Source organism: Salvia hispanica, chromosome 2 (assembly GCF_029641045.1).
Source record: "Salvia hispanica isolate PSC_SH4W2 chromosome 2, Shi_PSC_v1, whole genome shotgun sequence".
Taxonomy (NCBI): Eukaryota; Viridiplantae; Streptophyta; class Magnoliopsida; order Lamiales; family Lamiaceae; genus Salvia; species Salvia hispanica.
Window position 1 is genome coordinate 21496879 of NC_142693.1, and position 26279 is coordinate 21523157.

Here is a 26279-nt window from a genome sequence, read left to right on the forward strand (position 1 = left end):
ACCAGCGAAGGAAAAACAAGTTCCAGCGGTTTTTTCCAATATTCATTTTTCTCTTTGATCTTCAATTCTTCTCCACCTGAAAATCTGTTGAGAGAGAGAGAGAGAGGGAGAAGGAGGAGGCAGTGATCTCCGGGGGAATGCTGTAATGTCGAATTCTGATCTGAATTCTGTGAATTACGCAGCTCAATTTGTTTAATTTTTCAATAGAGTGAAGCCGGCTTTGTATTCAAATGTGTTGTAGGGAGAGGATCTTTCGGTGTGCATCGCGGAAAATGTGGAAGGACGAAGGGACTCCAGCCGATTCATACTATCAAGTGCGCCCTGACTGCGCTGATGTGCCCCAAAGCAAGTTTAGAATCAAGGTTTGTGTGTTTTTTGGTTTTGAATTCATTTGTTTTTATATTTTTGAGTTTACGGTTGTTTGATCAAGCTGTTTGATTTAGCTTCTTTTTTCGTTTTATATGCTGATTTTGGAAATGATCGAAGAACCTTTCTCTTTTCTAAAACGGACGATCGGATAATATATTTGATTTAGAATCTGTTTTTATCTCAATTTCGGAATGATTTGCAGATCTGGAGTTCGTACATGATAACATATATGTTATGAAGTTTTTTAAGAATTAGGTTAGGATGCATTGGTTCATGCTGTTGAAACAGTAGCTGATGAAAACTGTTTTCAGCTCAATTTATGTGGTGATGGATTTCAGAGTACTCTCACAGAAGGTTTATTCAACCAATTGGACTGATAATAGTACTGAGTGCCGCATGATAATTTTATCCGTGCTAAGTGAAATGTGTGAAAGACGTGTGCCTTCTCTTTACATCGGACTTTTGTGATGAATTTATTGGGTTAGGTGCTAAAAATGCTTATTGTTATTGTACTTGTTGTTGCTGTTATCTTGACCAATATAAACAATGCATGGTATTGGATGAGTAGGAGTATCTTAAGCTGCACAACGTTCAGCAAGCAAAAAATTAAAACTTTAGCATCAGCCACTTTTATGAAGCGTGTGACTGTCTCTCCTGTACAATTTTTGATTTTTCAGTTCTTTGTTTTGTTGATATAGTGTGGTTCATGGGAAATATGTTGAGCATGGGAAGAATGCAAATTTTAATCCAGTTCAAATCCAGCCTTTTAATATTTCATTTTCCACATTTACATGTCCCTTTAACTCCTATATTTTCCATGTATGGGATTATCTATATGCAATTAGGCTGGTAGAACTTTAAGTGCACGGAAATGGCATGCTGCTTTCTCTCCTGAAGGCTATCTTGATATTGGAAAAATTCTCAGTCGAGTCCAGAGTGGGGTAAGCCACTCTTTCGATTCTCTCTGCTTTGTTTCTACCGTTGTATGTATTGAAACTGCTCAGTTACATAAAAATATGGTTTTTGAAAGTAATTCTTCATTTTTATTTGATGAATAATAGGGTGTTCATCCGTCAATTAGAGGTGAAGTTTGGGAATTTTTATTGGGTTGTTATGATCCTAACAGCACTTTTGACGAAAGAGAGCAAATACGACAGCGTCGAAGGTATTTTCCTTTCTAAAATGTTAGAATGATTATTTTCTTGTGATTGGAAGCATGATATCCGACCAGCTTGACCAAGTAAGCTTGGAGATGTAACAATGGGTGAATCCATACTACTGTTAGGTATATGTTGGTTCAGGGGTTGAAATGTATGCATATCTGTATTCAAATATGACGGCTTCATTTTCACTATATAATATGTGAACATTGAGAACATTGCTCTTTACCTAATCAACGTTTGTTCTGAACTTCAGAAGTTCAGATATTCAGTGCTCTAACTATATCTTTCTTACAGTCAGCTACTATGCTTCTTTAGTTTCTTTCTTTTTTAATTATTTCTTGTTGTTTGCTCTATATGGGAGTTCCTTTTAGTCAAAACATCCAATGCTATTATGCAACAGTTTTCAAGAAGGCAATATTAGGATTTGGGGGTGTTGCAAGAAAAATTGGATAGGTTCTACCTATGCACTATTCTTCTGAAAGCAAATTCTGCTCTTTTTAGATCTAAAGCTTAACCCATTTTTTTACTGAATTGGGGAGTTGCATAAGCCATTCATTGTGCTTTATAGTTCCCTGTTGTTCTGAGTTGCCAATACACCCAAGTTTGGGTGCAGTGAATTATATCTGCTCTGCATATTACATGGTCAAATCAATATGATTTTATATTCTGTTTCTAGAGTTAGTTGAACACTCAAGAAATTTCTGTTTAAAAGGTTTGTACTCCCTCCGTCCCATAAAAGTTGAGTCGTATTCCTTTTTAGTCCGTCCCAACAAAGTTGAGTCATTTCCTTTTTTAACAAAAGACTCTTACTTTATTCCATCATTTACTTTACTCTCTCTTATCTTTCCTACTTTTTTTTATCTCTCCTATTTATTTAATACAAATTCTTAATCTCCGTGCCCAAAAGTTTTGTCTCAACTTTTATGGGACGGAGGGAGTACATGATTTCGCTGTACATCCTTTCAGAGTAAAATATGCATTGCTGAAAGAAGAGTGCCGTGAAATGTTTCCCTTGGTTGGGATGGGGAAATTTGTAACTGCGCCAATTATCACAGAAGACGGTGAACCTATACGGGAACCCATTGTACTCCAACAAATTAATCTTGAAGATGAACCTGCACCTCTTACTAATTTGGATGGTATTAAAGGAAACTCAGCTGATCCTTATAATATACAGCAAACTAAGAATTTAAAAACTCATTATGGCTGCAGATTAATTCTAATACCTTGATCTTGTATCTTGCATCAGTTGATGCTTCTAGTTCTGAAGTGCTGAAACTCTCAAATGGACGTGGTCCCATGGACAAGAAAGAGATCCAGTGGAAACTTACATTACATCAAATAGGTTGTTAGTGATAGATAAGTACATGCTTATCTTACTCTCATTTTTTTAACTCTCAATAGCCTTGCTTGGTGTATGCATAATATTGTGAACTTGGAGTTGCATATATATGTTTGGGTGACTTTTACTTGGTTTCATTGTAGGTCTTGATGTACTACGCACCGACCGAACGCTGGTATTTTATGAGAAGCAAGAAAATTTGTCAAAACTTTGGGATATCCTGGCTGTCTATTCCTGGTTTGACCCAGATATTGGGTACTGCCAAGGTGAGTCACAAGAACTAATGTATTCTTCAATGTTTGCTCATGTCTTTTGATCTTTGATTTTAGTTTGATTGAATACAATAGCACGAGGTGTATGCAACTCCATCTACCGTTACCTCATCTTCAACACAATTTGCTAATCCTATGTATGATGCATAACTTGTAGCCCATGTGACAAAGTTCTTAGTATAGAAAATTACAAAATCTTCTTGTTTTGTGTATCGTATGGATAACTGATTGAGCAGCATTTACCCAACTAACACAACCGTCGAATAATTCTTTTCTGCATGACATCTCAAATACATTTAAACAATTTCATAACTGTAGAGGATTTGGATTGTCACTCGAATAATCAAGTCCATGATGCAACATGCAAGACAGCTTGTTTCTAATATCATTTTTGAACAGGTATGAGTGATCTTTGCTCGCCGATGATTATTCTTCTTGAGGATGAGGCAGATGCATTTTGGTGCTTTGAACGCTTAATGCGCAGACTGGTACCATCTTCTGTTCATTCTATTTTTACCTTTGAAGCTTTCCTCTCAGCATGATATTATATTTCAACTATTATCTTTATAAGCAAAGAACCTTCTCCTAGTTGCAAGCTCCCTATGGTTGTAGTATTTGTTGGTAATTACAATTTTCTATGAAGCGAGGAAATTTCAGATGCATTGGGAACTCTATAGGAGTGGAGGCACAGCTTGGTAACCTAGCTTCCATAACACAAGTTATTGATCCTAAGCTTCATCAACACCTAGGTAAATCATATAAATTGCTTGTGTGGTTTGTCTTTCCCCCTTTTTACTAAGACTTTTGCAACGCGAAGCTAAATACCTTTTGCTGCTTCTGGTGAGATGCTATACCAAATGTAAAACTCTTTTTTTCCCTTTCTCATCAATTTTTAGTCAATTGCTGAGAGGGCATAACCAGCATGCACTTTTTTAATTGAGATAATTCATCGATGAGTCTCTGCCTCTACTTTGCTTGCACTTACTTCTATTAATTTGAGTATTGTTGTGCACTATAACTGATCACTTAGCTATAAGCAAGAAAAGAAGAAATTAAAAAAAAAATGCACACCACAGACCTTTGGAAACGCAAATGGAAGCTTTTTAGGTGCTGAGGATTTCATTATAAACGCTTTAGTAGTTTTATGCCATTTATGATGTTGCTGTCATAAATTGGATGTATATTTGTTCTCACCTCTATGAAGAAGTAATAAAGCAGGTGACTCATGATTATTCATTTTAATTTCGAGAACAGAAACTCTGGGTGGTGCGGATTATTTGTTTGCCTTCCGAATGCTCATGGTTTTGTTTCGCCGAGAATTTTCTTTTGGTGATTCATTATATCTTTGGGAGGTACTTCTCCATAACTTACTCATTTGCCTTTCTCTTATGAACTCTGAAATTGATGATAAGAATCAAGTTAAAAATTGATGATAAGATTTTAAAACCTGTTCCCCTTTCACTTCCTTTAATCATTGATCCACTGAACAGATGATGTGGGCCCTAGAATATGACCCTGATTTAGTGTCCACGTATGAGGATGATGAACTAACCAAGGAAAATACAGAGAGATCTAAAGGGAAGTCCAAGTCAAGACGGCAATGTGGAAAATTTGAAAGAGAAAACCTGAGGCGTGGAGGCAAAAATGCTGCTGCACCTCTCCCTATTTCTGTTTTTCTAGTGGCCGGTGTCCTTAAGCACAAGAGTTCGAAGTTAACCGAAGCTCGAGGCTTAGATGATGTTATTAAGGTTAGACCAATCTCCCCCAGTCTCCTCGTACCATGGATTTTTTTCTGATAAATATTTACAATTAAAAGTTATGGTTACACAGAGGACAGTTTTGTTGCATATATTGTCATCGACATTCTGGATAATACTCTGATGTCCTTATCTTCTTCATTTGCACTTTCAGATTCTCAACGACGTTACTGGTAGCTTGGATGCCAAAAAAGCTTGCGCGAGTGCAATGAAGCTTCACAAGAAATATCTGAAAAAGGTGTGATACAAAAATCTACTTCAGAATAATTTTGCCATTCTGCATTGTGATACTTTTGTGAGATCTTAACTTCTAAACACATTATAAGTTACTAGTATTTTAAAAAGCTTATAAGCTCAGCCGAACATTCTTCCGGACGTTCTTACGACACATGTTCCTTCTCTGCCTCGTAATTTCTTGTTGTCTCTCACTTTCTCCATGTAGGCAAAACAGACATAATGCTGGCTAAACATCAGCCATTGAAGTCGAATCCTGGCTTCATCAACGAGCAACGACACGTGGGTTTTTCTGAAATGAGAGAGGAACTTGGATTGGGCATACTCATGCCTAAAGACACTACATATTGCTTCATCTCAAAGAGCAGAGATGGCTTTACTACTGCTGTTGTGTGTGACATTATTAATTCTTTTGCTGCTGGTAAGGCGATATTCTTACACATAGGTATCGGTTTGCTGGTGTGTAACTTAATATACAATGATAGTTAAGATATAGAAAGTGCTAATTGTGTGTAAAACAATATATTTCACATCAATGAAAGAGGATCAAACTTTGATCACGTTACCATTTCTTTTTCTTGTTCGATTTTGTCTCATCGTTTTAGTGTTTTATCGAATATGTTACTAGCATTCATCTTACTCCATAAATATATCCAAAGTTTCAATTTTTGCTTTGAAAAATTACAAGGAAATTAAAGAACAACTCTAAATTACAACGAAATCAAACTAAGTGTAAGTCTACAATGTTCAATTTTGTTTAGGAGGGAAGCATGTCAATTCCCCTTCCTTTAATATCCTAAGCAATTGTTCAATTTTCCTCACCCTCCCTTCAAATCCACTTGCAATCAAATCAATCTTCTCCTCTTGCTTAATTTGTGGATAATTCACATTTCTCTGCCTTAGGAATTGTTGAATGTAGCTCTTTTTAGATCTCTTGAAAGGCCTCTGCACCACTGAAACCTTTGCTGCTGCTGCTTCTTCTTCTTCTTTGACCTTCTCAAAATCAAGAGCTTTAGCCACCATTGCACCTTAAATATACTCAATTCTGACGTCAGCGGCTGAGAATAGGGTGTGGGAGTGTTGGCGGCGGAGATAGGATAAGGATTTGGGGGAACTAGGTTGAATTTTGACCGTGTTCACAATTGGAGATTATGGTGAAATCGAATCATATATCGATTCATATGCGGTCTTTACTGAAAGGAATGTAATTGAAGGAGGTGAGGAAATTCGACCAAGATGACTAACAAATTTGGTCGTTAAATATTCAACCTAAAGTAATGGAATATTAATCTTAGTAATGATATATACTTATCTTATAAATGATTTAATCGATTGTGATGCTTACTTATAAAATATAAATTGAGACTTTTAAAGGAATACGAATAGAGTATTATTATTTTTATACAAGATTCAAGAAAATAAACTAAACCAAGTGGAGTTTTGAATTTATTTGAGTCAAAAATAGAAAAATAAAATGTAATTATTAAAGGGCCCAACCGGGTTCGAACCGGTGACCTATTGATCTGCAGTCAATTGCTCTACCACTGAGCTATGGACCCTTGTTGTGCGTGATGCACTTGTAAACTAAATCAAGTTTCTTTGAAAAAATTAGGATGATAAAGATCGAATTTTTCACAATACACAACACTGAAACTAGTATAGCAAAAATCAAACTCTTTCAAACTCCATGAATGTTATCATCGATAAAAAACACTTCAATGGTTGAATTGTAACACAATAATGTCACATGATGACTTGTTATCTGCGTCAAAAATAAATTTTATACAAGGATGTCATATCTTAAAAATGATACTCCTATATTGAGTTGATGGGTTGATTTTCTTTGAAATTGAACTAACAAGATGAAATTCAACCTTATGTTAAGAAATAGTAGATAACTTGTAACGTCGGTTTCCACCAAATTATGTTAAACCTTATGGACTGAATTAAATTTCAAAGAAACAATCATGACAGAAGATATGAAGAATACCTCCCAATTATTTAATGGCCGTATGTAAATAGAGCAAGCAAAACACTAAAAATAAGATCTCAAATCCCAAAATATGAACAAAAGAAACATAATTTAATCCTTCACTATTTCACAAAATTTATGAAAAGAAAAAACCCCTAAGGTCCAACACAAGGTATATTATCACCAAAACTATTATGTACAGTGTGACGCATGCGATGCCCACGTTCATACATCTGTTAGTTTCAAACGCGGGACGATGTTCATGGACTGTAGCTCCTGCCACATGCAAATACATTGTATTTATAAGTGTTGGATTCGATTCAAGATTATTCATAGTGAAGATTTACACAAAAACAAGCATTATTACCTGGAATAGAAGTTTGCAAGCATATGGCATTTTCATTGTGGATATATTCTCCCCATTCTTGCACATGGAACAGATACCCGTTTTGAGCTTCTCGTTGTAATACCCCATCAAGCCACACTTGCGGCATACCTGCATCACGAGTTGGCAAACGGTGTAACATAATTATTTTGATCACAGAATGATCAATAACAAACAAAATGTCATATAAGCTAAAGGCACAGAGCTTACCTGAACTTCGAAAGGATCACTCGAGAGCATCAAGCGCTCGTGTATTAACATACTCGCTCCATACGCAATCAAGCAATCACGCTCCATTTCACCCACCCTCAGACCTCCATTTTTACTCCTCCCTTCTGTGGGTTGTCTAGTCATCATAACACGTGGCCCATTACCTCGAGCATGCATTTTATCAAGGACCTTTCAAGCACAATAAACAGAATGTCATAAACAAACACTCAATCTAGTTAAACAATACACATAAATTTTCAAATATGTTATCCTTGATGATCTGTTTTTATATGCACACAATTTGAGAAAACAATCACTACCATGTGTTTCAACTTTTGGTAGTAGATGGGCCCCATGAAAATATATGCCTGCAGTGGCTCGCCGGTGATGCCTGTAAAAGAAATATAAGACTAACATTCACCAAAGCAACTCAAGTACGTAGTTTCCTGCCTCCAAACAAGTTGCAACACAATACATGTATCGATTAGATAAAGTCGTATGAGATGGTTCTTTCACTTAAGTAAAACTGTACAATAGAAAAACCTGAGTAGAGAAAGTCCTTCCCGTTGTAGCTGAAACCATGCTTCACAAGGGTTTCACTGATAAATTAGAAAAGGTTAGTGAACAAGAGAAAAATGAATAAAAATGCTGACATCTGAAGATAAGCAAAAAAACGGAGGTCTAATAGGTAAGCAGCATTTTGTACCTTATAGTCTCAACTTTATCTGCGTGACCACTAGGCTCCCCAAATGCACTGCCATAGTGAAACCTACCACAAGAAACGCCAGCCTTGCTACCAAGAAGTTCTATCATCTTCCCAACAGTCATACGGCTGATAGTACACAGCATAATAATGTAGATTATTACATCGTTAGAGACTGATTTTCTATCACCAAGCTATCTAAAACAAGATAATCACAATATACAGTGTAGGATTTAAGAGCTCAAGCAGATAGTAGTTTCGTACCTAGGAAATCCATGAGGATTCATGATTAAATCTGGACATACTCCACGTTCAGAAAATGGGAAATCTTCCTGCTGAACAATGGTGCCACAAACTCCTTTTTGTCCATGACGGCTACTAAACTTGTCACCAACCTATGTAAAAGATTTTTTATTTAGTGAAGATACTTGAAAGCACTTGAGATTTAAAAAATCATCAATCCAGAAATATTTTACTACCTCTGGCCTACGAGTAGAACGAATCATATATTTGATACATAAGTTGCTATTCTTGTCAGTGCAGAGTGCCACTCTATCAACGACAGCTGTATCTCCTTCAGTACCTTTGTAATATTGTTTACTTGACTTATATTGACTGAAATTACCAATATGCAAAATAAGTTTGCAGGTTTCTACTGAAGAAATCATGACATATTGACTGAGAGATAAGAATAGACCTATCCTTAAGCTTTACGGTGTTGCTGATACTGCCTCCGCTTTTTGTGTCTATGGGGGACTGCCTGTTGATATAGATATCACGGTGACGAATTATTTCTCCAGGAGATGCTAATCCATCATCATCCAAAATCTGCACAAGAAGAATATGAACTGAAGTCGGAAAAATATCATGAACTGCTACTGAATCGGTGTGATTAAGATAAAGTCCCTTAAGCTCTCAAACCACAGAACATACTATGTGTGATTAGTTTAATTAACTATGGGACTACTAGCATCCTAACCATGCTCAGTCCCATTTATTTCCGGCACGGGTTTTAACAAATGTTAAAAAAAAGTGGGTGGAAGAAAGTAAGTGGAATATGGGTCCCACTTGTATATTAGTTTTAAATGATATGTGAGTGGAATGAGTTAGTGAAATGTGGGACCTCTTCACCATTTATATTAATTATGAACCGGGACTCCTATTCGCGGACGGACCAAATGGAAAAACGGGACTCCTATTCGCGGACGGAGGGAGTATAAAGCATATAGCATTAACCAACTTTCGTATTCTGTAGTTCAATTTACAGAGCAATCATCATTTGACGTTATACCTGTGTTTGTTCAGCATCATGTCCATCTCTTTGGGGTCTAATAATGCGATCAGAGGTGCCATTTGCATACTTCTGGTTAATTGCTACCAGTCTGTTGGCCAGAACACATTCCAAACATATATCAGAATTGTCTACACAAAGCACAGGAAATACACTTTCAACTGATAGCTAAAAATTAATTATGGAGATGCGCACGTACTTTTTCATTACAATGCATCGACCAAAACCACGATCCAATGATGACTTATTCATAACAATTGCATCCTCTATGTCATATCCACTATAGCTCATAACTGCAACAGTAGCATTCTGTCCAGCTCCTAGTTTATCATAGGAGACCTGAGAAGAAATCATTAGTTGTGTGCTCATGACTTCCATATTACAAAAGGCAAATAGGATCCACTAACCAGCTCAATTGTTCGTGTAGTTAGTAATGGCCGTTGTGGATAAACTAAGAGGTAGATTAAACTGTCAAACCTACACAACTGCAAAGACAAACAATTTCAAGATAGGTTGGAGAAGAGAGGACACATAAATCAGGAAGATAGCTCACTGAAAATGTACAGAAACAGAAAAAAAAAAAAACTAAAATGTCAAATGAATACTAGTATTAATCAGGAATTCTGACTAATGGTAAAACTTAGAAATACTCCACATGTCCGTGATTAGGAGTCCCGGTTGAGTTCGACACATGTTTTCAGAAATATAAAGGAAAATGGGTGGAAAAAGATAGTGGAATGTGGGTCCCATATTTATATGTAGTATTGGTGAGTCTAATGAGTTAGTAGAATGTGGGACCTATATACTATTTTTTATAGTAAAAGTGAACCGGGACTCCTAATTGCGGAGGGAACGAAATGGCAAAATGGGACTCCTAATGGCGGATGGAGGGAGTATATCGTTAAGCAAAAGATCATGATGAAGTGTGTGCTGAAATGCAAAAAATCAGGATTTAAATTATATTGGACAGCAGGAGTCAGTAGAATACATGCTCGGCAGAATGCCCTTGTTTCCTTGCATTAATTTATGAAAAACATGTGTTTGAGAGGTCGAGAACAATTTTCTACTTTTTGAGCAAACAAGGAAACTGTCATAAATCTCATAGTAACACTAGTCAAACATATATTTGGCACTATCATAGAATCAAAAGTAATAGCGGGTGTTGTCTAAAATATAGTAGCAAAAGTTCAACGTGTGGAAATCTTCTCTAGTCCATAGATCACAGACCAATTTAAGCCATATACAAGCAGTTTGGAGACCATGTTGTTACACAAGCAGAAATTGTATTCTACTCACTTATTTCATTTTCTAGAACAAGCACCAGTAAATCTGAGCATGACAAGTTTCAAGTAACCAACAACATCCATCAAGAATCTGGCCATTATGTGCCAAAATAACAAAAAAGAGAAAGCTATGTATATTCTATAAAGCAGTCAAAACACTAAATCCCCAAAAATTTAAAGTTCAAACAAATACTATACAGCTTAACTAACAAGACGAGTCATGTTAAGTAACTTGCCTGATTATATGCAATATTGCCCATAGCTTGTTTCCCCATAGCACACTTCAAATGTAACAATGCACAGAATTATTAGATAGGAAACTTGGGGAAGTTCAAGGTACGAAAGAACGAACGAACAAAAGAAAGAAAGAAAGAAAAGTACCTGATATGTATTTCTTGGTGACTGGTTATGATGAGGATAAGGTATCAACCCGGCAATCACGCCCAATATGGTAAAAGGCTCTATTTCAATATGGGTCGTTTCTTCTCTAGCATTCTCTTCATATAAGGCGATCTAACAATGATGTATAAGTAAGACAAGCTATGATGGGGAATCTAATAACTAAACAAGTCTAATAACAAGAGACAGGTGCGAACCAAAGCATTGTTCTCCTCATTTACATCAAGGTATTCAATCAAGCCTTCTTTCAGGAAACTCTGAAAGTTGCGGACTCCATCCTTCATGCAAACAAATTTTTCAGCTCAGTGGTCGAAGTCATATAAGAAAAATACAGAACATCGTTAGTGTTACCCTCAGCTCTTTCATATGGTGCTCCTTAATTCTTGATACACCTTTGTCGGCAATTACAAGTGGACGACAAACACGACTACCATCGGAAGCAAGGTAAACACAGCGCTGCAAGAGCATATATTCTATTGATCACAAGGCAGTAATTGTTAAAATTTGGTGCGGTTAAACTTTTTCATATGAGATCAACACATGAGAAATCTCTAGCACATTCTGGGAGCAACTGCTCCAAAATAAGTAAAGAGTGAAACAAGTACTGATTTTGAGGTTTAAGATCAATGTTGAAATACAACTGACAGCTAAATCAACGTCAGGATGCTGAGTTCTCGTGTATATTAATTTGGATTCAAAAGGATAAAGACTAACCTGTTTTTCATTAACGAAAATGCTTACAAACTCGCCAATTTTCCCAGCCCTTCGCAGTTTTCTCATTGAATTGGCGAATGTCTGATAAAGAGAGTGAATATTAAAAATGAACACCAAAAGACAAGAAAAGATTATGACAATATGTGTAGTTGAACATAGAATAAAAGGACTTTTTGCTTGTAGAATCATACTTGTGGCATTTTGTGCTTGCCAAGAATAAGTCCATTGAACATAACTAAATACGAATCTGGCATGTGAAGTTCTTCGGCAGAGAGCAATTCCAAATCTTCCACCCCAAGAGCGTAGCACTATCACATGAACATGCATGTGTTATCAAGTCACGGCACCATCATAATAGTTTGGAACATAAAGCACTATCACATAAAGCCAACAATATGATTTGCAATGAGCTTAGTTGCCAATTTGAAGGGTGAAAACAAAAGCATGTAAAGAAGACATACATTTTTGACTTGCAAATTAGTGTGTGTCTCTTACTTATCAAATCCTTCATTTTCACTCTCTTTAACCCAAAAATTAGATCACAGTCATGCTTTTCTCCTTTTATTTTGAAGTATGTTCTAATTAGAGACTTAGAGCAAGAGTCTTTCTCCACTGCCCAGGAAGAGAGGATAAAAGAGAATAATTGAAGCAAAACTGTTCAGTTTGTGTTGATATATTCTGCATGCATTATAGTAACTACGTACAAGTAACAAATTTCAAATCAATAGATATACTTGATAGAAATGATAGAGACATCTGCCTAAAGTATAGCTTAAATTAGAATTTTTATCTCTGTAAAACTAATATCTGATAACTCTAGGTTCTGTCACCATATAGTTTGCTAAGTTTAGGATAGTAGTGCTAGCCTAGTTTTCAGAATCAAAATTCCCTCAATCAATGACAGATCAAAATGCAAGACACTTTATAAGTCGGGGACTGTAGATACCCCTAGTTCTAATAAATTATTTCACGTGTAACGTGCCAAAGGATAATTATCCGTGATTGTTTAGGTGGGCGAGGGGCCTGAAAATGATGTGACTTTGACAACAATAAACTCCAAGCTGAATCTCAGGTCAAGTTAATGCTGAGTACCAGAGCAATGAGAGGGCGCTCATCTTCATCAGTTGTAACATGCGCCATCAGTGCCAGATTTTTCACCAACCCACAAGATTCACCTTCTGGAGTATCACAAGGGCACAACATTCCCCACTGCAGATGAAGTTGTTCGGTGTCTCAAACAATATATTAAATGATTAAAATAAATAATGACTCTGAGAATGTTATCAGTTCACCTGACTAGGCTGTAAAGCTCTAGGGCCGCTGACTTTTCTAGATTTTTCAAACTGTGGAGCGATCCTTGTCATGTGCCCTACAGTTCCTATGTATGAGAGTCTACCTAAAACCTGTAAAAGCAAGCAAAAGAAACAAAGAAATTGATAATAATAATTACAATCACTTGAGAGGAAGATGGATAAACATCCAATGTTATACACACCTGTGACATGCCTTTCCTGTTCATCCTGAATCTTTTGATATCCCAATTTCCGGTAGAGAGAGCTCTTTCTAAACCATTAGTAATGCAGTCATTCCTTATATGCTGGAAGCACGCAACAAATTACCAAATGAATGAAAGAGGAATGAGGTTCAGATGTGTACTTTGTTGTAGTAATTGTGGACATACATAATGATAATTACAGTAAGAAGTTTTCCTTAATAGAAAGAAGCAGAACAGACATTTACGGAAAATGGAGCGATTGTAATAAGAAATCTTCCAACTGGTAAAGGGATAGTAGAGAGACAGGAGAGAGATTGCTAAGTCTGCCAAACAGAAGAAAGTGAAAAAGGGAATGCAGTGCACAACAAGGGAGGAAGAAGTGAGATTTTTTACTTCAAGTAGTAGTGGGTAGCTACCTTACAAAGACGGGTTTTTCTAACTTGCTGTCTGGGGTTTAATGGTCCCCACCCACACCCCCCCTGTAAACATACCAAATGGGATGGAGGAATTGGGTCCACTGCTCTAGAAAAGATAAAACTGATCTAACAAAGATTGAGATCACTTACGGGAATACGGGTATCGTTATAAGATTACAGCATGATTTTCGCTTTGTTAATTATGGGCATGGCTTATAAGAGCAATATATGAGATATAGCATAATTGTGCGAATGAACACCAACAGTTGCCTAACTCGTGAAAGATTCATACCTCCTATTAAGGTATGAAAGAACATTAGATGCATATAATGGTTAGAAATTAGAAGTAAAGTAATACTCCAACATTTATGAATACCTTTCTACAATGTAATGATATCTTAACTAAAGCCATTAGGACAAACCTGGGAAATGTCAAACCGAGAAGTACGCGCTGTCTTATTTAGGAGGGCTTCAATCTTTTGTTGGGCCATTTCATTCATTGTCTTGAATAAGTCCTAGAATACAAATCAAAGAAAGAGATTACCAGATTTTATCATATAAGTGGAATATTTTAAAGATAAGACCACTTACATACCTCAAAAAGTAGTGCTAGCAATTGGCCAGATAGCTCCACTCTTTTATTGCCCACATAATCCTGGAATGAATGATGAACAAATGACAATGCTAAAAAATGGCACAAAGTGGTTCTTCTGAAGTACAGCGTACAATTGAACAATAATATAGAGGTTAAATTCCTTAAATATATTTCCGCTCCAACAAAACAAAGAAAAACAGAAAAGCAAGATGGTCTGAGTCCAGTCACTAACAATGTGTGATTACAAACAACTACATAAGAAATAGAAAAATCTTGATTGCTCCTCGGGGTTAGTTGGTTCTTTCTAAAGATTATCACAGAAAATAGCTCAAGAAGTCAGTAAGAAAATGTCCAAGGGAGTGCACAAGAAAGGTGGATAATATGAGAGCCTAAATATGCACTGATGTCTCCCAATCATGAAATGTTTGAGCAAAGATTGAATGTCCAATTCAGTAATCAGAATTTAAGTTAAAATACGAACTGAATAATTTGTTATTCCCCCAAACTAGTAGAACAGAAAATAGCCAGATCTTGTTGGCTACCAAGATTTCTTCTCTTGCTTCCAGGAATTTCATGGCAGTAACTAGGATACAATAACTTTGAATACACCCGAGCATTATTTTTGACAGCTTAAGTTAGTCAAAACCATAAGACAATAGATTGATGGTCATTATGTGAAGAAATACTAAGCTCAAGCAGTAAGGAAGGATAGAGTACCTTATCATCCAATGTATCCTTGTTTAATATTGCTTCAATCATGCGTCTCAGCATTACAGCAACATATATGCATTTTGGACGTAAATTGTTTTCATGCACCTGTGTGAGATGGGGTAGTTTGGGTTGGAGAGGTATGGAAGTGAGTGGGTCTCATATTAGTATATTTAATAAGTCAATGGCAAAAGAATATTCAAATGAACTTACAGGAACATTGGCAAGAAATGTTTCCTGAAGAATTTTTAGAGCACGCCCTTCCTGTATGGCAAAAGAAGAATCATAAAAGTGTTTAGAATCTAAAGAAAAAATTGTTGGCAGAAGTAGGATTATGATATGACTAAGCCAACCTTCACTATTGGTGTATAAAATTGGGACTTCTGAACCTACAACAGGAAACAATAACATTAGTGCTAAATATCGAGATAATATTCAATATTATAAATATCTATCTACAACTCTAGACTGAGCCACCAGCTAGATGAACCGCTAAGAATAGAGCAATTAAGGTGTGTCAAGGCAATTCACATAGTGATATTCATCTCGTTATGTTTTAACCTCTAGTAGCTACCCAAAGGTTCTCCCAAATATCTCAAAAAAAGAAAAGGCTCATCAAAAGAATAAAAAGTCATTGCATCGGAATAGCTTATAGTATAGCTTCATCAAGAGCTTTATGTTGCAAACATAATTCAAATGAAATGATCAATCTAGACATTGGCAGTTTCGTACTCTAATTAATTCATATAATTGCTTGATTATCTTTATATAGCAATAGCCTATCAGTTCAAATTTTTCTCTTCTCAGTTATTTGGAAAAAGAAAAGAAACAAGTGAACATTTCAGTGATCAAAACCTTTCGGTCAAGAAATTCCAGGGCCTGAGATTGTGTATGTACACCTTCCTTCACACTATCCTGGAATCAAGACAAGATACTTATGTAAGTACATATTCAGACTGTAGACAGTACAAACAACATTACTCTGGAGCTTATCTTAGCAGTTAAGGCTCTCGTAAAGCCAATTTCTGTTGCATTGGAAACAATCCAGGCTCTCGTTTAAGAGGTCCATTGGAGTTTTATTAAGCAAAGAAAGAACAAAATTATCAGAAGAGTACTTCAGTCTATACCTCGATCGAAGGCAATAGCAATTCACTGTATCGAGGGTCTCTTCCAATCATCTGGACAACCTCCTGATCACTTTCCATACCCATAGCTTTCAGGACTATCATAATGGGAACCTACAATTATGATCAGGAAATAGGAAGTGCAACAATCAATAAGATCCAGATATTTCAAATGCAACATTCAAAGAGTAATGCCAACCTTGCTTGTAAACCCATTCAGGTGAAGATATATCTTCTCTTTCTCAATCCTTATGACAGTCTTACTTTTTCTGGTCTCCGAACTGCTTGTAACAGATGCTTGCACACTGAAATGAAAAGGACCTAGGAATTCAGTCAGAGAACGCAACAATCACAAGATGGAAATCAAAGTTATCACAAAGCTAAGTTATTCTGATTTTCTTGTCTTTTGAATTTCCTTAATCCAGCCACCAGGTTATGTGATCTCATTTAACTATTTTTTTAGAACATCCAACAATAAAGTCCTCATAATAACAAATTACTTCAAAATATGTGATTGTAATTAGTCAATGCCATTAACAAGCACTGAGAACTATGCTGATTTCTGTGGAAGAAGCTAAGAGCAGTCCGCAGCCAAGATCTATTTCCCTTTGCAACTTGTCTGCTTTCGTCTCAAGTATATGATAAAAAGGGTGGAACAGATGGATATCAAATTTTATTCCATATATGATTCAATGAAATGGATTTTCTTGTACGACTGACGGAATTGAGCATGTTGCTCATTCCCCAATATACAGGGACTCTTCTAGCTATTATACCAGTGTAAACTTCTTAGGGAATCTGAATTCTGAAACATTATGCTTATTGCTTTTAACAACTACAGTATGCATTTATAAACTGCCCGTGCTTTAAGAAAGATAAACATCAAACATTTCACCATCCCCTCTCAAAAAAAAAACATCTCACCATCCTTTTTGATCAGTATCAATGATTATTCTGTTCTTTGAAAGTTGTTCTTGCATCAAAATCACCTGAAAGAATAGATGGAATATAAACACAGTTCACAATTTGATGATCTTAGAAAAATATCTTGGGCATCAAAATAGAAATGCCATGATGTGATACATAAATGTCACCTTCTCTGTCCCTTTAACTATGAAATATCCTCCAGGATCAAGTGGGCATTCACCTGAGAAACAGATGCAGACAAGCAAAGAAGTAAAGAAAATAGTTCTAGCTCTTGGATATAATATGAATTTTGAAATAAATAAATAAAAATCAAATCGCGAAACCATAGGATATTATACCATATCTGGCAAGTTCTTCTTCATCCCTCTCATACAATACACAACAGGAACTTTTTAGCATGATAGGCAATCTCCCAATAATGACATTATTCTGTAAAATGTAGCATAAATAGTTAGTGTGCATATACCATTGATCCAAAAATCACATTTCACAATAATAAAGCGTGAAATCACCTTCGATTGAACCCTTTCATTTGCACCATTCGAATACTCTATGTTCACGTATATTGGAGCTGCATAGCTGACAAAATAAAGAAAAAATACATAAGTTGAGAATTGTTGTGTGTTCTAATGACAATTGGCTTTTAAGTTTGTGAAAAAGCATATCAAAAGAATGACTTAAGCTAGCTCCCTAGATTATTGAAAGGTGTCTAGAAGATGAAATGATAGAGCAGAGAATCTTGGGTGCTACGTTTAAGTTGCATAAGAGCAGTTAATAGTGCACATGACTATGTCGCAGCAACGAAAAGGTAGCTTCGAGGTGTAATAGTTGAGTAGTTGAGTTTTGCATACAGAAACTTCTACTTCATATTTTCTGCATAAACTTTAGTGATGAGCTACAAGCTGAATACCAAAAGGAATAACGTGATAACTAGTTCTTTGTTACTAATAACAAACCTATCACTGTCAATTGTCATAATTTATAAACATGCAATTTCCCAAAAGTTCCGTACTGGGACAAACCTTTTCGATTACGTTGCAAGATAAAAAAGTAGAAGCAACTTTGAGAAGATGCATATACCTATCAGCATTTGATAAACATCAAACCATCTTTCATATAAGCACAAAATCTTATGTTTTATCATGTCTTCTTTCAATAAAAATGGGGTGGGGTGTTTTAAGACTCATTAAGCTATTTAACGGGCATGTCAAAAATTGAAAGTTAACACTTATTGATAACTTTATCTTCACTCTATCAGATATGAGGTAGAAAATTGTGACGAATGGGACTCACGTGATGTCGTACAGACGACACTTCTGGGGGGTAAGGTTATCAGTGACAGAGTCACTCATCAGTGATGGTTCACCAACTCTTACTTCTTTGTATCTGCAACAAAGTTAATAGTAAAAGGTTGTTATTATGTAAAGAACAACAAACTTTAGTAAATCTATGTCCTGATATGCATATCTCCTTGCAAATAAAACTACCAATATAAACTTATTCACCTCAAAAAAATATTTTGGTCTCGGCTATGGGTGATGAGATTATTGGCTTGAACAATCTTCTTTATCCCAATCCGTGCAAAGAAATTAAAGGAATCCAAATGTTGTTTGACGAGACCTCTCACCTACATAAAAACATAAACCAGCAGCCGAAACATAGTGAAGATATAATTCATTCAAAAGTAATTTAACGAGTCGAAATGTTGTTTTACGAGCCGTCTCACATGGAATTAGCAATAATTCCCCCTCCCCTCCTCCCCGGTTATTTATCATTTTATCATCATCCTAATCGTATCAGGTTCTTATGCAGAGCTAATACAAAACAATTATAAACAAAACAAGTGATACCCTATGAGATGCATGAACAAGAAGAAGAAGAAGAAGAAGAAATAAAGGATATTCGGAAACATTTTCAACCGGAGGAATCATCAATAAATTGAACAGCAGATCACTATAAAGTAAAAAAACAAATACTTTCACCTATTTTATATGAACCAATGTCCCATACACTTGACTTCCTCATACAATTAGGAAAAAAATATTATAAGCACAGCAATTACAAACATAAACAATGAAAAGATCATACCTTCAAAAACTCGGGGACTAATTTGAACTTGTCCACGGCCTTCTTCACCGGGGCAGCAAGAGCTTGTTTGTCGATATTCAGTCTACTTACACAAATTAAAGTGATCATAATATTGAAAAACGGCCATCTTTGTATATCAATTGCCTATATAAATTAGGCATATTTACATATACTGCCTGAATATGCATACCCTTTCTCATGTAAACCATTGAACAAATCAGCATCGTCTTCTCTCACTACCATCTTGTACTTCTCAGGGTGAATCTACGCTTGAATTTGAAGCTTGAAATCGCCTCCAATTGTGGAAATCTATACGAATATACAAATATAAAGAGTGTTTAGGGACTATTTTGAGCAATTCCATTGAGCTAAATTTTGGAGGGAAAGACTATAAATTCTTCTAATTACGAGAATAATGTGTTAAGTATTCCTGCAAACAAACAATGATCACGTAGTAACCTTCACTGCTGGACGAGCTGACGTGTGTAGAGGGCGGCGGCGGAGGTGAGAGAGTAGGAGAGGGAGGGGAGGGTTTCGCCGGGAAAGGGGAGAGAAGAGGTATATGGAGGCGTGGCTTTCATCAGTTTGGGCTTTTACAAATCTAACTCTTTTTTATTTAAGTAAATAATTTAGGTGTAGTAATTTATTTTAGTACTCCTCGGTAGAAATTAATTAAAGTTTTTATTTATAAATGAATTAATTTAGTTTTGTTAGATATACAAGTTGATTAATTTATGTATATAGTTATATATAGTTAAAATTTAAGTTTTTTTTTTCTTTGAGATAATATATTTTTGTTTAAGATTTTAATCCATGTATCTTGTTTTATGAATTCCAAAATCTTGAAACGTGAGTATATATTGTTATGTATTGAATTTAAATTTGGCAAAGACGAATGTATTGACTGTGAATACTTTGGTACTTGATTGGTGTTGTAGATAATATCAAGTTATTGTGAAAATTCACCTGAGCCGTACAATATTGCACGGATTCATAAATTTTAAAATTAGGTTGTAAAATTTACAAACTTTGTTCGTGTTTTGGACTTCCCACAATTGAAAATCAATACATTCATCTTAGAGGAGAAAATTCGAAACTCAAACATAAATTTCTGTCTTAAACGAGATAATATTTAGATGTTGACCCTAATTTTATTTGGAATGAGATTTCAGTGCAAATTTTATACTACTTCTACTTAAAAGTGGCAGTTTATTGAAGTTACCATAACATCCTTTTTGGAGGGAAAATAGAAGCTAACTATGCAATTATTTTTTTTTCACAAATGTTGCCATTTTTGATGAGTGGTTTATGAATTTACTGTGTAGACTCTAGAGCTATGTTATAAAAAATGGTCCAACCAAATGTAAACTTTTTGAAGAAGATTTAAAACACTTTTAAATAATTAAAAGTGGCAGTTTGTTGAAATTACCATAACACCCTTTTTGGAGGGAAAAATGGAAGCTGACTGTGTAATTATTTTTTTTCCCACAAATGTTACCATTTTTGATGAGTGGTTTATGACTTTACTGTATAGACTCTAGAGCTATGTTAAAAATAATAGGATAAAAAATGGTGCAACCAAATGTAAATTTTTTGAAGAAGATTTAAAACATTTTTAAATAGTTGCACTAGAATCTGGATTTTGTGGACTGATTTTATTTTATGATTGATTGCAGTATAATAGGTGAGGTTCTGCTTGGAATCCGGCGACGACTCCAGCGACAGCAAGCGGGTGAGACGGCGAGAGAGATGCCGGAGATGAAGAGGAAGTGACAGCGATGCTACTGTCCAGTGAGGGATAAAGGTAAAATCTTTAGAGCACCTAACGACCAAAACATAAGTTATAAACTAGAACTCTTGAAAACATGACTTAAAATTACAGAAAAATACCTCACACGGGCGACGACGCTGGCGTGAATGGAGACGAAACGGTTGACGGCGGTGAGTCTAGCCGTTGAATGCAGTGGCGACAGTGACGTCAACAGCGGTGGTGGCGTGAGACCGTGAGAGAGACGTGAGAAAAAAAACGAGAAGAAGAAAGGGAGAGGAAGGAGAAAAACGGGCGAGGCGGGCGGCGGTGGCAACGGCGACGGAAAGAGAGATGAGAACAGGAGAGGGCGATTGTTGGCCGATGGAGTCGCCGTAGCTCACCACAGCTAGGCTGGCGTGTGAGGGCGGCTAGGCAGCGACACGACGGGTGACGAAGGCGGCAAGGCTGAGGACGGCGGGGAACGACAACTGGGCGAGCTTTGAGGTGTGGCGAGTATGGAGGAAGCAAGTGGGCGGTGGACGGCGAGGCAAGCGGAGAGAGGCAGGCGGGGCCGGTAGCGGCGCATGGCAGGGCGGAAGGAGTTGGATACCGTTGAGGGAGAGAGAGAAATGAGGCGTTCAAGTTGTAAGGTTATTCGGAACAGACTATTCGGATTGTGATTTTTCGACCCTAACCCATCGGGGTAATCGGCCAAAATATTCAACAATGCTTGGTTCCAATTTTTATTTAATTAAAACTTATAATTCATTTCCACTGCTTCTCATTGATAAATTAATTGGATTACTTACTCTTCTTTATTTTATAAACAATATAATTATTACTATAATGATAACACAATTATTGTACTCCTTCCATCTCATGCTACTCGTACATTTTCTTTTTGAATCGTAAATTAAGAATGGAGTAATCAGTGTAATTAAATTAATAATTTAAGTGTAATAAGGGAACACTTTATAAGAGACGGGTAATTATACCATTCATACAAAATATTTCATCAATGTTTCAATTAATACAAAAAATTTTAAGTTATCACATGTCATACAAAAAGTTTAATTAGTGCTTAAAATTAGTACATTCCGTTAAAAATCATTAACACCGTTACTTTATCTTATTTTTCATCTTATTCACTCTAAAATTATCATCTAAAAATATGATTAGAATAGATAAGTATTTTCATGAGGAATTTGCATAACGAAATTGGGGTGGAAGAAGGTCATTTCGGTGCTGCAAGTCATCCAAAAACTAGCTACTATAGTTGCAGCAGCACGTCCATTTTTATTTTACTATTTTTTAGAGAAAGAGATTGAATCTATGTGTGTTTGTCTGTGAAAAAAAAAGGCTAAAACCAATTAAGAATAGGATAAAGGAAATAGAAAAAATTACATGGTTAGCTAGAAGAAGATGAATCATTCACTAAAATATATAGTATAATATATGGCTTATATACGTTATCAAAGATAAGGTGGAATTGTTTGTGCATGCGTTCAGTTAGGGAGGATGAAAAATTCGTTGAAAATTATTTATATAGATTAGCTACAATTATTTGCACATTTGCTGTGTGATAAGATGCCTATATGGCAATGCACGAGATATTATTTGAAGAAATAATACCAGTAAGAAATAATTTTGGAAAGAATAGCATAAAAAATAAAATAAAAGTAACGGTGTTAGTGGTTTTTTAACGGAATGTACTAATTTGAAATACTAGTCAATTTTTTTGTATGATATATACTAACTTAAAACTGTTTGTACTAATTTGAAACATTTGTTAAATATTTTGTATGTATAGTGTAATTATCCCTATAAGAGACACTTAATTAACTATAATATTTAAATTAAATACGATAATTCTTATTTAAAATAGAAATAGTGCAAATAGTTTAAAACGAGGGAAAAAAGAAGAAGAAAAGAGCGAATAGCAATGACAGAAGAAGTATAAAATAATAATAATTTTTTAAATAAATCTCATGAACCTTGAAAAAGAATAATTTTAAAATTAATGTATTCTAAAAATATAATCATAAATTTGCAAAGAACAAAAGCGTTTAGCGTAATTGAATCCTTTTTGTCTTTTCTAAAATAAGTAATATTATATTGAAATCTTGTATACATAAAATTTATGAAAGCAAAATCTAATAAAATTATGAAAGCATGATCTATATTTAAAATAAATCTTAAATTTATTTTATTTTAATTGAAAAGTGTAACCATAGGGCTGACCCACAATCCTATCAGGTAAGCCCGCCTAACCCGCCAGCCCACTTGGGTTGGCCCATATAGCCCATTTTATATTCGGGTTGTAAAAATATAGATCCTATAATATTATCGGATTATTCGGGCTGATCCACGAGTTTCGGGTTGGATTGACATCCCTAATCGAAATGCATTTGACCTTCGGTCATGCATTTTAAGATGTACTAGAATCCATGCAATTATATCCTCTGTTTTATTTTATTTACTCCACTCACATCGGCAAATTAAAGTTAGATACAATCATATGTCGAAGTCCAAATGCTTTATTTAGAGTGGGATAAGATAAGTACATTTCTCTTTTGGTAAGTATTCATAAATCATAATGTTATAAATTCTTTTGCCCCTATAAATTAATTAGAATTTATATTCATTATTTGAAAATCTTTATATCCTGTGCATAGCACGGGTGATAACACTAGTTGTGTGAAATGAATAAGTGTCCACCTAAACTATTCGAGGAACCACATATAAATCCGACAAGCTGTATATGATTCGATTTATTTGGGACTAGTTTTAACCCACGTGCGATGCACGACGGAATATTTTTTCTGTCATACACAATTTTAAATTCTTAATTGATTATTTAAAATAAGAAATAATATAACTAAATAATATTTAAAAATAAAAAAATATATATTGTACTACTATATAATAACAATTCAATAAATATATGCTCCTCAATTCATTTTATACATAAACACATAAAATTAAACATATTTGAAATGGAGTAAAAACAAACACAATTATTTAGACAACGATGAAGAGACTATATCAATTGTTGACACTTTTGAAAAACAATCCTTCCTATTTCTATACTAAAAATAATGTAAATCACACTTTTAACTAAATAATAAATTGATAACTCATAATATTCAAAAGGTCAAAATTATGACCATAAAAAAATTCAAATGATAAACTACACAAAAAAACATTACATTAATTGGTTGAATTAACACTATTATATTAATGAATAATGATAACTCTTTTGAACGTTTATAACGTTTATCTTTATTTATTGCATTTTAAACGTGGTTTGTTGGAACATTGAAACATATATACTCGATCTACTATTTTTTATACTACTTTATAATTTTAAAATTGCAAAATTTCTTTTGTAAAAATATAGTTCTTAATAGTATAATATACTATCTTACTCAGCATGATCACCTATAGATAAGATAATTAGATTTTAATATAAAATCAGTTGTATCCTAGACTAATTAAGTGTCAAATCCTAATTTCAACAATAATATTATTAGTAAAATATTATTTTTTGTGACACCACTTAATATAATTATAGCGTCAGTGACAATATAAATATACAAATGTAATAAATTGTGTTAAGAAGAAGATAAATATTATACATGTTTCGAGTTAAGGATGTTACAATTCTTCCATCTCTAAGAATTGTAAAAAATATTAGGATAAAATTCTCGAACCATATACACGCGGTACTCTAACTATTGTAATCAAAGAAAAAAAACAACAATAAATGAAATGGAAATTACAATGAAAATTATAAAATAAACCGAACTATAAGTTTGGTCGAGAAAAAACCTCTTTCCGCAAGACAAACCGTAATAAGGTAAGAAGTGACACTCATACCATCCTGTCATGGAAAATACATTCTAAGGATATTACATTGGTTTTGTCTCCAAGTTTAATGAATTCATAGACACACGACATCGTACTCGAATGAGTGACGAAGTATTGCTAGGTTGTAGATTATCAAGGAAGATGAATTCCATGCTTTCAACAAATAAAATAAGACAATGAACAAGTGATTGTAATCTTGCACATACTACATATTTATAGTGTAGATGAACAAATAAGAGAGGATGACCATTACTTTTATGCAATTGATTATGATATTGTAATTGATTAGTGGTTAATTTTTTGAATTAATCATTTGACCGTCATATTAATGTTTATTGACTAACAGTGTAATCAACTTTATAATTTCGTATGTTCTATCAATATAATAATATTGTAATTGATTAGTTTGTTCATTTGAATGTAACCGTTTCAATTCATATGAATGTAACGGTTTCAATATTGGAGTCATTTATATTTCAGCCGTTATTCCATATTTTATTAGCGGCTATTTAAATATTTAATTTCACACCCTATATTTACAAATATTTAAATTTATACTCAAAATTCACAAATATTCAAAAACGGCCCAAAACTCGCCTTTTATATAAATCCGACAAGCTGTATATGATTCGATTTATTTGGGATTGACAATTGCGAGGAATCTCAAGCAAAATCAAAGTTATGAAAAACATGACTATATATTTATTTGCATGCTATGAGTGATTAATTTGATTAGTTATTGGGCCCGGTCATGAGCTAAGTTGTGCATAATTTACCTAGCAAAGTGATATTGGGCCAAAGTAGTTAAGTAGAGGCCCAATTTTGATTTAAAAGTGGGTCATATTTATGTAGGCCCAACTAGCAATTTGTGGGTCAATTTTGATTAGCTATCCAATGCCATTTTGAGTTTCAATATTTATCTTAATCATTTGAATTTTTTTTCAAAGAAGGTTCTCATTTCAATCTGTTCAAATTTTTTACTAAATATCTCATATATTCCTCGTTGTGTCGTTTCTTTTCTTTTTTTCACCAGTTTTACAAAAATAATTATAAAACATTAAAGTGGAAGAGAGTCTGATAAGAGAAAGAATAATAGAGAAGCTTCTCTATATTATTTTTTCTCTTACATTCCACCACGTTAACTATTTAATATTATTTTTATAAATTGGATGAAAAAAAAATGACCCAAACATAAATCTCATAACATACTAA

At 34.7% G+C, this 26279-nt stretch overlaps 2 protein-coding genes and 1 non-coding gene across 6 annotated transcripts; 1 reads left to right on the forward strand and 2 right to left on the reverse strand.

Annotated features, from left to right (window-relative positions):
• On the forward strand, window positions 1-5697 carry LOC125201100 (rab GTPase-activating protein 22-like). 2 transcript variants are annotated; one of them, XM_048099028.1, is made up of 13 exons: window positions 1-142; window positions 242-362; window positions 1215-1310; window positions 1431-1534; window positions 2499-2671; window positions 2782-2877; window positions 3018-3140; window positions 3546-3634; window positions 3790-3895; window positions 4401-4498; window positions 4637-4894; window positions 5058-5141; window positions 5346-5697. In XM_048099028.1, the coding sequence occupies exons 1-13, from the start codon at window positions 138-140 to the stop codon at window positions 5358-5360; spliced, it is 1368 nt and encodes a 455-aa protein (XP_047954985.1). In that variant the 5' UTR covers window positions 1-137; the 3' UTR covers window positions 5361-5697. The 2 variants fall into 2 exon arrangements, with proteins under 2 accessions (XP_047954985.1, XP_088922170.1); XM_089066044.1 differs by lacking the exon at window positions 1215-1310.
• A 927-nt stretch (window positions 5698-6624) lies between these two features.
• On the reverse strand, window positions 6625-6696 carry TRNAC-GCA (transfer RNA cysteine (anticodon GCA)). The gene has a single exon. It is a non-coding gene; the product is annotated as a tRNA-Cys (tRNA).
• A 483-nt stretch (window positions 6697-7179) lies between these two features.
• Window positions 7180-20043, reverse strand: NRPC2 (nuclear RNA polymerase C2). 3 transcript variants are annotated; one of them, XM_048099469.1, is made up of 38 exons: window positions 19907-20043; window positions 19638-19756; window positions 19448-19529; window positions 18865-18986; window positions 18653-18745; window positions 17872-17938; window positions 17698-17788; window positions 17527-17579; window positions 17357-17421; window positions 16632-16737; window positions 16436-16546; window positions 16164-16223; window positions 15662-15697; window positions 15522-15572; window positions 15318-15416; window positions 14601-14660; window positions 14428-14520; window positions 13590-13691; window positions 13387-13497; window positions 13187-13303; window positions 12286-12402; window positions 12095-12175; window positions 11732-11836; window positions 11578-11658; window positions 11363-11494; window positions 11218-11262; window positions 10106-10183; window positions 9898-10037; window positions 9699-9789; window positions 9105-9235; window positions 8887-9022; window positions 8672-8802; window positions 8411-8536; window positions 8248-8303; window positions 8025-8095; window positions 7705-7893; window positions 7477-7605; window positions 7180-7385 (listed from the first exon to the last, which is right to left on the reverse strand). In XM_048099469.1, exons 2-38 carry the CDS (start codon window positions 19688-19690, stop codon window positions 7335-7337), a joined length of 3462 nt encoding a protein of 1153 aa, XP_047955426.1. In that variant the 5' UTR covers window positions 19691-19756; window positions 19907-20043; the 3' UTR covers window positions 7180-7334. The 3 variants fall into 3 exon arrangements, with proteins under 3 accessions (XP_047955426.1, XP_088921840.1, XP_088921841.1); XM_089065714.1 differs by lacking the exon at window positions 19907-20043 and adding an exon at window positions 19856-19874; XM_089065715.1 differs by lacking the exons at window positions 7180-7385; window positions 7477-7605; window positions 7705-7893 and having other exon boundaries at window positions 8025-8150.
• Window positions 20044-26279: the final 6236 nt, after the last annotated feature.

Excerpts from the sequence above, each read along its gene's own strand:
- LOC125201100 (XM_048099028.1), top strand. Across the intron at positions 1,311-1,430 it reads TCAGTCGAGTCCAGAGTGGG|GGTGTTCATCCGTCAATTAG; the intron begins GTAAGCCACTCT and ends GATGAATAATAG. Across the intron at positions 3,896-4,400 it reads TAAGCTTCATCAACACCTAG|AAACTCTGGGTGGTGCGGAT; the intron begins GTAAATCATATA and ends TTTCGAGAACAG.
- NRPC2 (XM_048099469.1), bottom strand. The coding sequence starts at position 19,690 with ATGGTAGTGAGAGAAGACGATGCTGATTTGTTCAATGGTTTACATGAG. Across the intron at positions 17,580-17,697 it reads AGAAGAACTTGCCAGATATG|GTGAATGCCCACTTGATCCT; the intron begins GTATAATATCCT and ends TCTGTTTCTCAG. Across the intron at positions 7,894-8,024 it reads ACCAAAAGTTGAAACACATG|GTCCTTGATAAAATGCATGC; the intron begins GTAGTGATTGTT and ends TGTGCTTGAAAG.